Source organism: Vanellus vanellus (genome assembly GCF_965231255.1).
Source record: "Vanellus vanellus genome assembly, chromosome: 4".
Lineage (NCBI taxonomy): Eukaryota > Metazoa > Chordata > Aves > Charadriiformes > Charadriidae > Vanellus > Vanellus vanellus.
The window spans coordinates 79,124,042-79,140,906 of record NC_138909.1 but is presented as its reverse complement, the minus strand read 5'-3'; the positions used below and the strand labels follow the sequence as shown (position 1 = coordinate 79,140,906).

General features: G+C 40.0%; 1 protein-coding gene across 5 annotated transcripts; it reads right to left on the bottom strand.

Annotated features, from left to right (window-relative positions):
- Positions 1–4: 4 nt before the first annotated feature.
- UFSP2 (UFM1 specific peptidase 2) lies at positions 5–14,268 on the bottom strand (the record flags this gene model as incomplete). 5 transcript variants are annotated; one of them, XM_082482483.1, is made up of 12 exons in its annotated part: positions 5–1,137; positions 2,567–2,691; positions 4,134–4,210; positions 6,300–6,424; positions 7,746–7,910; positions 8,363–8,509; positions 10,016–10,208; positions 11,029–11,186; positions 11,843–11,909; positions 11,993–12,173; positions 13,718–13,796; positions 14,227–14,268. In XM_082482483.1, 12 exons carry the CDS (start codon positions 14,266–14,268, stop codon positions 1,051–1,053), a joined length of 1,446 nt encoding a protein of 481 aa, XP_082338609.1. In that variant the 3' UTR covers positions 5–1,050. The 5 variants fall into 5 exon arrangements, 4 of the variants coding, with proteins under 4 accessions (XP_082338609.1, XP_082338610.1, XP_082338611.1 ...); XR_014269118.1 differs by lacking the exon at positions 5–1,137 and adding an exon at positions 2,903–3,168 and having other exon boundaries at positions 2,566–2,691; XM_082482484.1 differs by lacking the exon at positions 14,227–14,268 and having other exon boundaries at positions 11,993–12,171; positions 13,710–13,785.
- Between the last annotated feature and the right edge of the window lie 2,597 nt (positions 14,269–16,865).

Here is a 16,865-nt window from a genome sequence, read left to right as displayed (position 1 = left end):
AGCAGTTGGGTTTAGAAGCCTACTAGTAAGGATCAACTTGCATAGGCATCTAAGGTCAGGGTTTTATTGAAAAGGGATAGTGCACAGGGAATGCCACTGAAAAGCTACTTTCACATGGGAAAAAAAAAATAAAAGAAGTGGCAGATACTTTTACTGCTGCACTGATGGAGCAGCTCACAAAGACAGCATCCCTACCAACACCACAGCTGTAGCCTAGTGTTTTGATGGCATCAGATACAGACTTATTCCTGTTTGTCCGTGTGACAGATCTTGTCTCCTAGCTGACAAAAGAAATCACCTGTAATCCCCACATGAAGTCGAGGGGAATACAAAGCCTGAAGAGACCCGACTACACCATGCACAGAGCCGCCAGACGTGTTTGCTGGTACAGCGTCTCCTTCTGAGAAGGAGGAAAGCTCATTTATTTTTACTTCTTACAGAAGACTGTTGTGTTGTGGGTTTTTTTCCTAGAATAGTTGTGTTCCTACAGCTATAAATAAATGCACATGTAATAATTAATTCTCTCACATTTTTTTCAGTGTAAATAAGAGAACAAAGTTCATAAAATTCAGTACATATAGCCATTTTTCTCACACTTCTTTTCTAAAATGCTGTTAATCAACAGCACCAGCAGCAAACGATGCCTTGGACAGGCTCACTGTGCACACAGCAGCTGGCTGTACGGAACCTGGAAGGTAGAGGACAGTTCATTTTTTTTGGCAAGAAAGAATTCCATAATAAAATAAAAGGACCGGACATTTAATTCGGAAAGATTTTAGCATAACAAAAAATGCTATATAAAGTTATCCTAGCTAAAAGAAGAGATTATTAGTTACCTAATAAATGTATTTATAAGAAACACAGTTCATAGCAGATAACTCTTATTTTTAGGTTTCATTAAAAAAAATATTTTCTTAATTTAAATTACTCGATCAACATTTCTATTTCAACTAGCTTTTGATTGACTTAAAGCATTATTCTGATAAATAACAAGACAGTTGTATCTAGATCAGCTAGAATTCTGGCTTAGCATGTTCCTAAGAGTGGAATTTAAATAGTTTTTGGTCGTTGAGGTAGGCACAGATTATAATAAGCGTCTTTGTTCCAAAACTCCAGGCCCTTCCATCCACACCAGCCCTGTCCAAGAAAAAAAAGCAAGACAGTGTTTAAATCTACTATGAATTCTGTTTTTCCTATCTACTACTATTGGATCTATTTTATTTTACTGATTTTAATTGAAGCTGTATGAATTCTTTTCAAATATCTATAGCATGCCATAACATACAATTTTCAGAGAGTTCTCTACATGCCTGGGAACACACTAGTAGGAAACACTTCACAGGGTCTTTTTCTCTCTCCCCCTTCTTCCCTCCCCACCCCAGCTCAGTTCCTAAAAAGCAGCATCTCTTTTTTTCCCCCTCCCCCACTTCCCACTACCTTCTGCTGCTACAGAGAGACTAAGAGGATTCTGACACTCATTCTCAGTTTCCGCTTCTCATCCTGAAGAATCCTTGCCGCCTTTGGTAGGACTTGGTATTTCAGAGCCAGAACTCTTAATATCAGCTGTGCTGCTGATCAAGATTTAGTAGAAAAGCAGCCTAACAAAGCTCTTTACCACACAATTATATGAGCTGCTTCTGAAGAAAAGAGCTACAAACTATTCCACCGCAGTTCCTCCCCTCCCGGCAACTTCTGCATGTATTTTATTCTCCTGTGCCATTCCTGAACACCTCCTAGCTCTAACAGCCTTTGGTCCTACACGTTCTCAGGGAGTGGTTTCTTTCAGTATCCCTGCCAAGCTTTGATCGTTACGGGGCTAGCAAAATGTTCCTTCAACAGCTCTTCCAGCTGGGCCCAACCCTAGGCTATCAAATAAAGATAGGAAATAAAACTTGCTATTTACCATTTAATATGAAGAACAGAAAAGAAATCGATTACTTAACACCTGTAGGATGATTTAGCTACTTTCACAGTTTACATTTCTGACACTGTGTTTACTGTTTATAATGTGCTGCATCATCCCTTTTAGTAGCTTTAAATACGGATATAACATTACATACCCTTTTTTCTTTAAAGCTTTCCCAGATTTTCAAAACAGTTCAGTACCTACCCTTTACACTTAGTTCAAGGCCTGATCTGAGAATGCCTAGTGGTGGATTTTTTTTTTTTTTTAATAAATTTAAAATAAATAGTTAACTTCTCTGCTTCAGTAACAGCATTTCACAGGTGGAACAGATGTTTCTGTTCCATTCAAAATTCCAAACACATTTATTGTATATACTACCAGCTAAAAGGGGAGATGGTTTAGTTCAGAGAAAGTGAAGAACATTTTGTTGTACTGCAACAACTTTATGTAGTTGCTGACCCAATATATCCTCTCCAAAGACATCAAGTTTCAGAAACTAAGGGTAAGTAGCATATACGCAGGTTAACTGGGATCAGCACTTCGTAAGGAATGGAGAAGCCATTGATTGGCCAATTTGGATTTGGCTGTGCATTGTTTAATGCCAAAATATATGTATATACATACGTGTGTGTGTGTGTATATACATGCATCAAGCCTCACCTTTTCCAAAACAACATGCAGATCTTCTCCTCCAGTGTAATGTGGGTCTAGAATCAAGTATTTTATGTGCCCTGTAAGCTCATTCCACGCTACTCCTAATATTGTGTGAGCCAAAACACCTCCACCTGAAACAGGAGGAACACAAAGTGCTGAAGTTTTTTCACTGAGATTGGCTAAATGTGCAAGCCTAAACCAAAAGTACATCAACACTTTCTATTAACACATTAGCTTGGTTATCAAAACGATTCTGAAGCCGGCCTATGTAAGACTCTTCACATTATTAAACAGCATATCTTTACTACAACTAGGGAAGATTACTTATTTTGCTTTACTTACTACAACTAGAGAATTTACTTTCCATATTTCTTCCATGTCAGCGAGGCGGGTTAAATCCTCAGCATTTCCACCAGATGAAGTGTCACTGTTTCTTTTAAAGAAACTTAACTGTAGAAAAGGAATCTGAAAAACTTCCTGGTTGTAAAAGGACTAAAATTAGAACGGAAATCAGAACTTCTGGGTAAGGGTTATCTGCTGTTTTCTACTAAGTTCCATCAATGGGTATTAGGGGCAGAGTGGTAATTTCCGACTCCCCTTTCTCCAGCCTGCAAACAGGGAGAGGAGACGTTTTGATGAGCTGGCCACAGGTCGACTCTTGCACGTTTCTTTCAGATAGCAAGAGGGGTTTACATCCTTGGGATACTGTAGTAATGACTCCAGACATCACACAGGAATTGCAAAAAACCCCAAAAGAACATTAGCAAAAAAAAAAATCCCCCAAACCCACCCCAAAACCGCCAACCCCTGCCCCCTCCCCCAACAACAAGAAGAAAAATTAAACCAATCTACAAATCTACAAGACAGCATTACAGGGAAGGGTATATAGGATTCTAAATTCTTGAAATTTAGACAAAAAAGCTGCTGAAAGGCCAAGAATATTTCATACCAAAATCCAGACTTCTGGCACCTCTAATTTGACAGAGTAAACACTACCTTTACGGAGTACCAAACATAGATTGTGAAAATTGCTAAAAGTGAAATTTTAAAGCCAGAAATTATATTTTCAATTGTCTTAATTTTCTAAACCAAAGCTGTCTTGGAAATAGTTCAATTAAAGTTACAGCATTCTCACAAATAGCATCTCTCATGTTACCAACATTTCGGATTATTAAAACTGGTCTTAAAAAGAATTTGGGGAATATCCTGCTCTTCAAAGCCAGATAAACACTAGTCTTGGAATGTATTGGGGAACTGTATGAACTTCTGCTCCTCCAGAGAGCCGAAGTCAGCTTTCAAGTTCTGATGTTAACAGCAGTTTTTAACACCGCCATTTAGACTGACTTTTGTTACCAGGTTTAATGCTGAGCTTGGGAGAAATACGGAGTAAAAAGATACCAGCCAGACTAACTGTGTCATTTTCCAGGCTCACTTGGGAAAAGTGTAATTTTTAATTAATCTCAAGTTTTGATTAACTCTTGTACAGTAAAATGAACTAGTTCTAATTGAAAAGGAATTCAGCACAGGGAGACCATGCACTTTCATTGCCATTCTTCGATACTTGAGCACTTACCGATCATTATCGGAGTTCCTTCAGTCTTGAAATGATTAGCAAGCTCTCTTCCCTGCAGCGCTAGCTCAGAACCCTGGCTAGGTAAGAAAAACAACAATTTGTCATCCTCACTAGACTTAATTCTCTAATTATCCATTGTACTTGTTAACTACATAGGTAACTGATTAGAAAGTGGCTTAAGAGTTTTCCTGTGTAAATATCCTGTGACAATATGAAAAAAAGTCTTCTAATGCAAGTTGCAGATTCTGGTTGGACAATGAATCTGCTGTAAGCCCAGTTGCCACTGGAGCACCTGGAGTCACCCGGCTTCTGTAACGTGTCTGGTGCTTGACTCCCACAGTGGGGACAGCTGGTAAACGCCAACAAGGCCCTCCAAGTGGCTGAAAAACAGACTGGCTACATCTGTCTGAAGTGACAGAACTTCATCAGAAACAACAAAAATAAGGTGTTGGTAAAGGTGTTTATAGTGACATCTCTTAAGATACGTTTCCACTGTAATTGCACAGGCAATTGCACTCATACCCAAGCTGGCTTCAAAAATCTAATCTCAAACAACATTAGTAATCTGTTCAAAGCAACACTGAACTTAGCTTTGTTATCATCTCCCTGCTTTCCTTTTTAACCATGGGGACCAGCCACAGACAAAAGAAGTCTACATGGAAGAGAAAGGCACACACAATACATGCACGTATGCCAGGATTCGGAGCTGAAGAAATATGTCTGGCAGAGACTTCTATTCCCCTTAGAAGACTGACAGTGCTCCCAAAAGTGGTGACAGAGGCTAGGCAAGGAAATTAATATAGATATTTTTAATATCTTGTCTTTGTATTTCTTCATATAGTGGTTAACCTTTCGAAAACCCAAAGAAAGCCTGTGTGCCTGCTTCCCAAAAGTTCCCGGAGAGATGGATTAAATGCAGACAGAATACAAAACGAGAACTCTGGGAAACGGTACATTTACAATAATGGATTCTGTACTAGCACTGCCGGTGCAGCTGTGAAATCTTATTTCCATAAAGAGTTAGAGGTCTTAGCTGGAAATAAGCTCAAGACAAAAATGCAATCCACTGCCAGTGACTGGCTGAAAAAGATGCATGACACTTCTTCTCAGCATGGTAGTAATGTTGGCTTTTCATAATCCTGAAAAACATTGGTGCTCCCTCGTAGCAGCACTGTGAGCAATTCTACCCAGTTCACAAAGGAATCTATTCTATATTCTTACATGCAGGAATAAAAACCTTCATACTGGCAGGGCCTGTCCCAGCTGCTATAAATAATTGGTGGATCATCTGCAAATATAAGCTCTGGAACAAAAAAGATTAAAATTGGCTGTATAAAGCTTTACAAAATATTGAAAAACTGAACTATTTTCCTACTGTTAAGAATTGCCATCAGCATGGCCACATGCTTTTTTAGAATACTGACAGTAGAATTTACTCTAAACAAACATAACTCACGAGTAGTATTTTGTTTGACTAGAATTTTCGTACACGCCAAGTTAGTATATACTCTATTTCATGATTGTATTTATCACAGAACATTCAGGGATTTCTCAGTCTGCTTAGTGCTGCCTAAATGATAAAGCCCCAGTAATTTTATTTCTGATAAATGCTGAATGTTATTCTTTTTCTCCCAAATGCATTTGTAGGGTTCTTTATTGTGTCCGAGAGCCTCAGATTATCAGAATGGAAACAAATCCCTTGTTTTATCTGTCACGCAAACCCAGAAAAGAGAACACTATTTCCAGGCTGTTCAGCAATTTGCCTCAATCCTGAGCTGACAGGTTAGCTCTGTGCATGAAGTAATAATTTAATGTCAGTGTGCATTCAGTTCATCGTGCCCACCAGACTGCGTAGCTGCTTCAAAAATTATGTTTGGAGCGCAAAGGAATATGCTGGATCCCACATCAGTTTGCATATTGTGAAGTCATTTATAGCAACTGCAAACTGGAACCCCAAGCCCACAAGAAATTTAGCAAGATCTGCATCTGTAAGCACTTAGCGCAACCGAAGGCGGGAATACAGGGTTTACGAACAAGGTACCCTTAAAAGATTTATTATCTCTTTTATTATCCCTGTCCTCCCATGTATTGTAATGGCAATTTGCATTTTAAGGAGTTCAGTCTTTTTAATAATTGCTGAGCTATTAAACAGATATTGATTCTTACCTGACAAATAATATTTTGGATGTTATTCCAAAAAGCTGATTCAAAACAAGCTGTACCTCAATCGAACCAATCCATTGCCGTGACCCAACAAACGCTGCAGGCTTGTCTCCAGCATCCACCAGTGCCTTTTCATGATGAAGAAGAAAAACAAACGTCAACAACATAGTAGTAGACAATTCCACCACTTTTTGTCAACAAAGTTGTTTTATATATATGGGAATGTGTTTTGAACCTAGCCGGTCAAAAGCAGATAAATGGATGTCTAATTCATTCACTGCGGTTCTGTTATGGAAATGTCACTTGAACACGAATACAGACAGTGCCTAAAAGCATAGAATATATCCCTGGGATGGTGAGCGCTGACCTGCCTAATCATGGAGTCCATCATTGTACTGCAGAAGCCACAGACTGAAGTACCTGCATTCCCATTCAAAGCATCTCAGAAAAGGATCCATAAAATAGCACTATGAGGAAGAGGCCACGGAAATACACTGAAGGCTGTGGTCTATTTTAAACTTTTCTCCATTCTGAGGCTTACACATTACATGCCGCACTTGAGAGGAGCCTTTTCCCCTCAGGATACAAAGTCCATAAAGTCTCCTGAAGGCTACTGCCCTCTTCTAGATTTCTAAAAATACTACAGAAGCGCAGGGACTTCAGTTGCTTTTAGGTTTAAGCACAGAATGAGAAGCGTTCAGGAAATGCAGTTTTAACTTCAGTGCTCACATCCCTGTTAGGTATGATGAAAGCTGTTTTACAGACCGAATCAAACATTGCTAAAAACGTTATAAACGCAACACAAAGAACTATTTTGAGAAGACCGAAGATAATTGCAGTATTTCTTGCTAGGCATACAATATTAGCTACCCAAGCTAACAGCTTTTCTTCAGTGCTGTTACCAGAAACAAACATACTCAGGTATGCATTCAAATTCACAACAGAAAAGGAAGTGAAGCAGAGTTCAAAAAGCAGGGAAAGCCCACTACTCTCAAAGGCAAAGTTGCAAGAGAAGACAGTAAATCAGTACATAGCATCTGGGGACTAATCCAGCTGTCACTGAATACAAGACTCAGTTTTAAAACTGATTTTAATATGACACATCAGGTTCTTTGTTTTCTTTCCTTTGGCAGAAACAGTGAGAAGTCCTAATCTGAATTTCTAATAGAACATTAATCCAAGGAAATATTTAGAAGACCATTTGAAGGACTATTATTTGTACAGATAACATGACCCAACACAGATAAACATTTGGAGGCACACCTCCTATAATAAAACTTGTTAAAAATAATAACTACGAACTACTACAGTTCAATTTAAGAGATAAATTAAAAATACTACACAATTCCAAAGTCTAAAACATATGGATTTGATATTTTAAAAATAATCTATATGAACTTTTGTAGACAAACACACATAAAATAACGAATCTGCTTCGATGTTGTGTACCTGTTGAATTTCTTTGTGTGTTGGTATAGGTGCATCAATGTAACCTTGGTGCTTGAACCAAGAACAGATTGTCTGCAAAGACCGATAGGCACAGCCCCATCCACTATCATCAGTCCGATCCTGCATATAGTGGTGATAACTATATACACCATGTACTAAATAAACCTGCACAGAAAGAGGTAATACACATGCAGCTGATCACACTTGCATCAGTTTGCAGAGGAATCATATGACTTGTCACTAGGACTGTAACAACTTTCAGTTGGGGATTGTAAATTTCTAGAAGCACTGAAGGGTTATTCACACATGATTACTCCTCCCATTTTTGTCTCCTAAACATCTCATTCATAGTTTTAGTTTCTTGTCCTGGTTGTGAGAAATTTTAAAGATACATGCTAAAAATGTGTACATCCTTCTCCAAGAAAATGCAAATTCACTGGGACAAATATAGCTAAAGCAATGCCATTTTGTGCAGAGAAGCCCTTTGGCTTAAAAGGCCAAGTCAGTTACTTCACTTTCTCATCTATACAATATTGACTATCTAAATTACTTCTTTTAATAACAAATCTCAAGTAAAAAAAGAGTACTTTCTTACAAATGTTTCAATTCAAACTTACCATACCAGACTCCATACCAGGTGAATTAAGATGTAAATGTGGATTTCTCAGATATCCATCTTTATATGGTTCATCTGGAAAATGATAAGCATTTGCTCTCTTGAAATACGGTCTGTCACATGGCAGATTGAATAACCCATGCAATTCCTACATGCAAGTTCGAATAAAAATAAAGAACACAATTCAAATCTTGGATTAAAAGAAACATCACATTGTAAGTAACAATAAAGACATAAACAATCGTAACAGCATAGTTTAGCAAATCAATATATTAAAATCTGCTTAATTAAACATTCAGTGTGTATGTTTACTACTAGATCTCACCTCTCGAAGGAAGCTCATGCAGGCTTACCTCCTATCTAGAGGGCCCACTGTTACACAACGCCTGCCGCTGGAGCCCCACTGGAGATGTGAGTGACAACTGTCTTATGAATGTATGATAAAATACACCATAACAGAAAAGGATTACAGTTTTATCTATGAAGTAGTACAGATACACACACTCTGAATTATAATCTTAACTAATATTGAAGACATACAAATACCACATACTGAGACAAAGTAAAGGTAGTGAGCTTAAGGTTTAAGCAGATTCAGTCTATTTTTAAATCTCTTAAGCACTGTTTGCAACACAACAGCCACATTTAAAGAGATATATTGCCTTATTTCACAGAGCTTATGAGTGAAAGGAATGATGAGATCATCTAGGATAATGTGTGTAACACAGGTAACACATTTTACGCTGATGACCCAACAGTAAACCCAACTACATTAGCTACAGCAACGCTTGACAATCAGTGGATAAGAGCGAACAGAAGACAGAAAGCAGGAAAGACTTGATGTGCCACCAATACCCGAGGCCTCTGCAAATGCAACAGAGATATGAGGCTTTGTATACCCAGTAATGCTTCACACAGAAGAAAATGAAAAATCCCCATGGCTTCTGCACCTCTAAGGCAGCAGAAGATTCTTTCCCCACTGAGTATGTGTAACTGTGTGACCTGAACTGGTATGAGCCAGGTACACGTCTCAGTCGGAACAGACTGCCGCATCAGAACATTTTTCCACCTCATCCATATTCCTTTTTCTAGGTGTGCCAGCCCAGAAGGCAAAACCCAACCAAACAAAAGCTAGCTAAGGCTCGTCAGCTGTGAGCCACAAAAAGCAGCCCCCCAAAACAAAGAAAAAAAAAATCACCAACACCACACAACCCCAAGAAAGAAACCAAAACAAACAAGAAAACCCCAACCCTAACCCTTTCAGGACACTTGTTAAGGCCTGAAGGTAGTAACACGCTACAAGTAATCTGATATTCTACCATGGAAATGGAGATATTCAAAGAATCCAGTACCAGATGTATAATTTAGATAAAACCTATCTAAATCAAATCCTATGTAGTTTTAAAGCTTCTACTGTTCCCTTACAAAAATGAGATCTGACACATTTTATAAAATAACTGCTCATAAATTAAGCTTCTACATTCAGAATACTGCTTCAGTGATAATAAAAATAAATTAAAAAACTAGCAGCACGTTAGTATTTATTGTACGTAGGCTAAATGAAAAGCTTTACCACTGCTTCAGTTACAATAGTAATAAAAAAAAAAGTTAAATTAAAAAAAAATTAGGTTCTGATAGTATTTGTTGGCTTTACCTTTCTGTAACTTTCCAGCTGATCATCAGAAATACCTGTAGGATACGAGATTGTTACAAGATCATTTTTTCCTGGTAACATGAAATGAAATTGTTCCGGTACCACAATTGATGTTCCCTTCATATATTTCATGATACATCTTTCCATGTCAGTTAATTGCCTGTGAATTGCTTTCACCAGGAGATTCTGCACCCTGCCAAGTATAAGGCAGAATATTTAAGAAGTAAAACAGTGACGGTGGATCATCTTCTCTCATAGCTCTGACAGTTATACAATACTTATATGCATATTTGCACCTGGTCTGGTAAACTTACTATTTCCATGCTTCCACTCCCCCAGAGAAAGACAACCTCACCGGGCTTTACTCAAACCACGTCTGTATACTAACTACTCCCTCGTCATCCATCCCTCCAAAGTACAAGTACCCTGCTCCCATATCAGAAACACAACCATTTGGAGCATTTGCCAAAATAAAAGTTACATCTGTGACTGTATGGTTGGGTTTTTTTTTTTTGTGTTTTATCCACCCCATTTAGCATCCTTCAGAATCAAATCCTATAGAAAAAATGCAAGGAAAAAGTACAGAGGAAGACTTGTCGTTTTCCACCTTCACCCACCCAGCTGCAGTCCCTAATATAGTACTGAGATGACAAAGACTCATCAAATACACTTTAACTCTCACTTTTATACACACTCATATACTAACAAGAATTTTTAGAACATTTTCCTGACTTTCTTAATTCCTTGCTAAGCAACGGTTAGGAGTTATCACATCTATCAGACATGGATAAACTGAATTTTTTGTAGACAGCAAAAGGATTCTTTCTCAGGATTATTAAAGCTAACAGCTGTCTACAGGAGCTTTTGTTATTTACACAGTTAAATTCCATTACAAAAATGCTACATGCTGCTTCATTAAACTGATTAATGATATGATAAGAGAGCTTTATTTCATTATTTCAAGAAAAAGCAGAAACAAAGCTGAAAAATTACAAGTTCACGATAACACTTACTTTCCCCACGTTTCTTCTGGAGAAACAGATACAACAACATCAACTGGTAATGTCATATTAATGTAGTGGTGTTCCTTATTTTCCCTTTCAATGACTGGAGCCAAAGCAGCTAATGAGGACGTCATTTCCAACATGAGGTCTATATTGACTATCTGCTGCTGCAGAGGGTAAAGACACCAATAGTACATCTCCAACAACACACGCACCAAGAAGGCAAAAGTAAGATCATAGATATTTGGTATCAAACTCAGTAATGAAATAATTTGGTTTAAAAAGGCGTGCCTTTTTTCCTCTTCAGGAAAGCTGAAGAGGGACTTTTTACAAGGGCACGTAGTGAGAGGACGAGGGGTAACAGCTTCAAACTGGAAGAGGGGAGATTTAGATTAGATATCAGGAAGAAATTTTTCACTTGGAGGGTGGTGAGACACTGGCCCAGGCTGCACAGAGAAGCTGTGGCTGCCCCATCCCTGGAGGTGTTCAAGGCCAGACAGGATGGGGCTTTGAGCAACCTGGTCTAGTGGGAGGTGTTCCTGCCCATGGCAAGGCGTTGGAACTCGATGATCTTGAAGGTCCCTTCCAACCTAAACCATTCTATGATTCTATGAAAAAAAAAAAAAGTAATGTGAAAGACAAACTTCTACATGTTGATCTACTGTAGATGGATCCCTGCATTCATGCTGAATCTCAGTAACTTTAAAAGGATTAAGTTATGTCAATGCTTATTTGTATACAGAAAAGCTTACAGAGGGCAGATCTAAAAATTTTTTAAAAATAGTTCGTCTGACATAATGTATTAGTGTGGTGAGACACATACCGTATCTTGTAACCTTTTATCCTTTTTTTTCCCAAGTTTTCGTTTCGTCTCATCATCTTGGTCAATCCTGAAGTATCAACAGAAAGAGAAATTTCTATAATATGAAATTTATCAATTTAAAAAAATATATACATTTTAAAATATACTCACTGTATAAATCGTCTTATCTCCTTACAAGCAGAGTCATCAGTCAGCTCTGGAACAGTGTTCATACCACTGTTAGGCCACACATAGACTGAACTGTGGCAAATTCTTAATACAAGAACATCTGAGGACAGTTTGTTTGCAAGATCACTGAAAACATAGCCTAATGCCTTTTTTGTTGATGCCTCTGAAACACAATAAGGGTACAATTAGGCTAGAAAACTCCCTCACTTTTGTTACAGCTGCTGGGCATACATTTAAAAAAAATATCGATGTGTTTTGAATTGGAATAAAAATCTAAGTGCTGTTATGATCAGAAAAATGGTTATGTAAAGAAAAACTGAGGTAAGATTTCACTTACCAGGTCTGTCTCAAATATTCGCACTCATACCTGCCTAAACAAAAGCATACTGTTTCTCGCAGATATGAAGAGCTGAATGAATTACAGAATAACCTACACCGTAGTCAATTCTCACATCAGTAACTCTCAACTAAGCCCACAGTTGCAAAACAACTTCTACATACAAATTTCTACATATGGTTATATTCAATCATTTGACTAAATCCTGGAAAGATTCAGGAGCTATACAAAGTCTAACAAGCTATGAAAGACTATGCCAAATTGTATTTCTTTAATGCATTAACTTAGATTTGGCCACCATTAGTTGACTTTGGCACTAAAGTCTGTAAAAACTATGCTATTAGAAAAATCCAACAAAACCCAACGTATTTAGCTAAATCTCTTCCAAAAGAAAAACTCACTGCCTTCAAAAGAGCGGTCTACCATATTTACACACCAACAGCTGTGAATACCACGCACTTGGACAATCTGAGTATCACTCTGCTTCGCTGTGGTTATAATTCACTACACTGTAAACAAAGTCAAATAAATAGCCTTTCTCCAAGGATGCAATTCACAGAAAGGATGCAATTCACAGAACGTTGCTATGCATTAGGCCAACCTATTCAACACTTCTATTCCACATCATGAACTGAAATTGTGAGCCCGAGTTCCTTTTCCAGGTTCACTAACACTGAATTCTGAGTTTCTAGTAAAGACATGTCCTTTCAAAAAGCAGAATGAGCTAGAGCTGAGCTAAAGACACCTTCCTTCCGCACACCACCCCATGACAGCCCAGTGGCTGCCAACAGCTTTGAACGGACTTTCTGAAGTGAATGTCGCCTTACTGTGAGAATGTGGGACTAGAGGAGCCTCTTAATACCATATGGTCTAGTCCCAATTCCACATGGAATTGCAGTAGTCAATCCCACCTAAATTCAAGAGTAACTGGTTAGCTTGTTCATCTTCGCCGTTTCTCTAGAAAGACTGGATCACAATCTCAAAACTCTATTACTAATATAATCCTGTTATAATGAATAAATTTTCATCGAGTTATTATCCATTTGCTTGGAATTTCAGGGTCAACTTTGGATTCAAACTGAGAAGCAATCCCAATACCATAGCTCTAAGTAGGAAAAATGTGTAAATAAAGTGACCTAAAAAGGGCAATTTAAACTTTACTTGAAATTAAAACCGTATGATGGAAAAAACCTATCAGAAAACTAATGCAGATAAAAAATAACATTTTTTGTACTTAATACTTACAGGTTTGGGAAAAAGCACTTAACATCTGAAGAAATGCCAAGACAATAAACATCATAGCTAGTTAAAATTAACATTTATGCAAATAATCTTTTATTAAGCAATCTATTATACTCTTACAGACACACCATCCGTAGTTGCTAGCTGAAATGCAAGATCCAAGCCTCCTCTTATTCTAAAGAGTATATCCATAGCTTCTAGAATCACCTGAGAAGAAAAAAAGAAAAAAGGCAATAAAAACGAATAGTTAATTTCAACATGCCCTCTCTCAAGTTCCACCTGCGGGTTACTGTGCCAGCACACCGGTTCACGACTGCCGCTGCTGAGGGGGCCAGAGAATAAACAAGGAGCGGAGCGGCACAGCTGTTTCTTTCCCCTTCCCAAATCTGTGACTCCACAAAAGTTTGTCCAGTTTTGGTGTGAAAGACTGTTTTTTCATCACACGCCCAAGGGGCCTCAACACCTTCCCTGAGGTGCCCCTGGGGGCTGGAGGCCCAAAGGCCTTGCGGCACCTCGGAGCACCCACCGTGGGAGCAGGCAGACCAGCACCAGCCCTCAGCCCGCCCCGCTCGCCACAGAACCGGGCGGCGCCGCAGACCGCTCCTCCGCCGCCATTTCGCGCTCCCCTCAGACTCACCACGTCCCTTAGCGCCGCAGCGCGGGCCAAGCCCGCCGGCATTCCCTCCTCCCCCCGCGCAGGCGTGGTCCCGCCCAGCCCCGCACTGCGGCGCTGCGCAGCCGCGATCGCTTTGGGCCGTACCAATGCAGGGGGGGGGGTGGGGGGAATGGGGGGGGTGGTATAGCCGAGCTTTGCCTGTTGGGTTTTTCCGCCTCCCGGGCAACCGGCACTAAGCGAGGGCGGGCGGCCCCGGGGGTCCCCGGCGGCGGGATCGCCTCTGGTTCCTCTCGGCGGTGGTCTCAGGGCAGTGAGGTACCGGTTCCCTCATGATTCACCGGCCGCTGGTGCCCGCCGCTGCCGCCGCGTTTGGGGCGGCGCGCTGTGGTGAGGTGCGGTGGGGTCCAGCCGTCGTCGCGAACGTTGCTTTGGGTTTCTGCAGAACTTTGAGGCGACAGGGGTTGTCAGATTTATTAACAAAGGATTAGGTGGGATGGTTTTTAACAATACTTTGTCATCAGCCCAGTTGTCAAAGTGATATAACAAAATTTGCCATAATCAGCACAGCGACTTTAAGATTTGAAAATGGCAAGGTTCACCCGAGACTTATGACGGGTTTCCTAAATGAGATCACACACACACACACACATACACACACACACAAAAACAGATACAGAGGTTAACCTATGTAGTTAAGATGTTCCTCTTTTTGCAAAGAGTAGTATTTTATTGGTGCCAAATGATCTCTGAAACCTCAAGAAATACAATAGTAATGGATTGCTCTCGTTGGCATCGGTCAGCAGACGGTCTCCGAAATCCTCAAGAAATCGAATCTTCGGAATCCCCATGAAATCTACACTTTAATCTCCTCAAGAAATCTACTGTTTTGAGATCCTCAGGAGCTCTGCCCCGAGGGATGTCCCAGCGCAGGGGGAGGTGCTGGGCCACAGCCTGCTGCCATCCCGGAGAGAGCTCAAAGGGATCCCACTCACTTGGGATGGCTCTAGTTATAGGACTGGAAGATGATGGATGTAGATCAGTATTTTTCCCTTTTGGCCACAGTTCTTGTCAGCTGGTTCTGGTACCTTCCAGATGGGGCCACCATCCCGGCAGCAGGAGTTTCAGGTAGGGTTAGAGGGTGCCTCATCGTCGTCCTAACTTGCCATGCTTGGAACCAGGACAAGGAGGGACCCGATGGTACCAACTCACCGCACTATGCAACCAAGATACGAAAGTGCCAGATTTTCCCACCCCACTGCACCTGCCACCGAGACAAGAACACAATGTTGGCTGATCCTGACATTGCAACGTGGCCCAGGGAGTCCGCACCCCCAGTCTTCTTTAGCTTGAGCAACCAAGCAGAGCTGTACTTAAACCAGTTGATGTGGTATCAACGCTCTGTGGCAAAATATTGGTATTTCCTCGCCATTCCTACATATTCCTTGGGAGTTGCTCCAGTATTGTGCTTGCCCTTGCGCTGCCTCGCAATGCTGCGACTTCAAGGCCAGGCTCGTCCCCCTCATTGCATCTCCTCAGTCATGTCAAACTGCTGAGGTCCCAAAATCCTTCCCCTTAATCCCTTGATCAATGATATTTCTTTTCACTGTGTAATTTAATTCCAGGTCTATTTCTTTTCAATAAATGATTCCTATCTGCCTCATCAATAATGCCAACTAGTTTCATAACAGGGAACCCATAAGTTTGTTTCCAATGGTCTGTTTTCTGTCATCTCTTCTTTTGGTGCTAGTTATTGCTGCCTGCCCTTGGGTTCTTCACCCAGCGTCTAGATCTACCAATAATCAAAGAACAGTGCTGAGTTCGTCTGATGAAATGATGGTGCATTTTACACTGTATGAACCTCCACATGATGCAAAAAAAAAGTGCTTCAAAATTTCTGCATGCTGTCAATGCGGTGTGCTGAGCATAAGGAAAACGCGGCTAGCCCTTGCACCGTACACAGTGTTCCAGCATATTATTTTTATCATAAAATGTATAAAATCTGTATTATTATATAGATTTCCACTGCTGTGCTGCTGCACCCACTGTATCATGCCAGATACAGCTAATGTGTGGTATTAATCTCTCAGAGTTTTCTGCTGCCTGAGTTATTTTCATTCCTCTCTTCCATCTTGCCTTTGCCCCCATATGCCAACATGGGACTTGAACTCCGTTGTCTTTAATCTGTATTCCACCCTAATGTCTTAACTTTGCTGCTCTCTTTTGAGCTGTATGGACACAGACACTTCAGCTATTTGTTTGCATATCCTTGATTTTTTTGGTAATTCTTGTATTTAATGACTTTCAAGAAATAGCTTTCCTAAATTATTAACCAATTTCTTCTACCTTAATTTCCATTCCTGGTGAATTTGCTGTATATTGTTATCTTCCTCCTCAATGCAGTTCTTCCTCTAGCTGATTCTGATTCCCATCTCTACTAGTTTCCACTCTGGGAATCAGATCCCTGGGAATACTAGTGCTAAGCCTGCTCTCCATTCAAGCCCTTGAGTTCCTTAGGCTTGTTGACTAGGCATTTTCCTTAGCTCTGTCAGGCTCCAGTGAGGGTGATGATGAGGAAAAACTAACACTTACTGTAAATCATTTGCATTAAGAAGTTGGAGATATTTACCATGACCAGGTCTTTGATTAGTTAGACAGCTTCT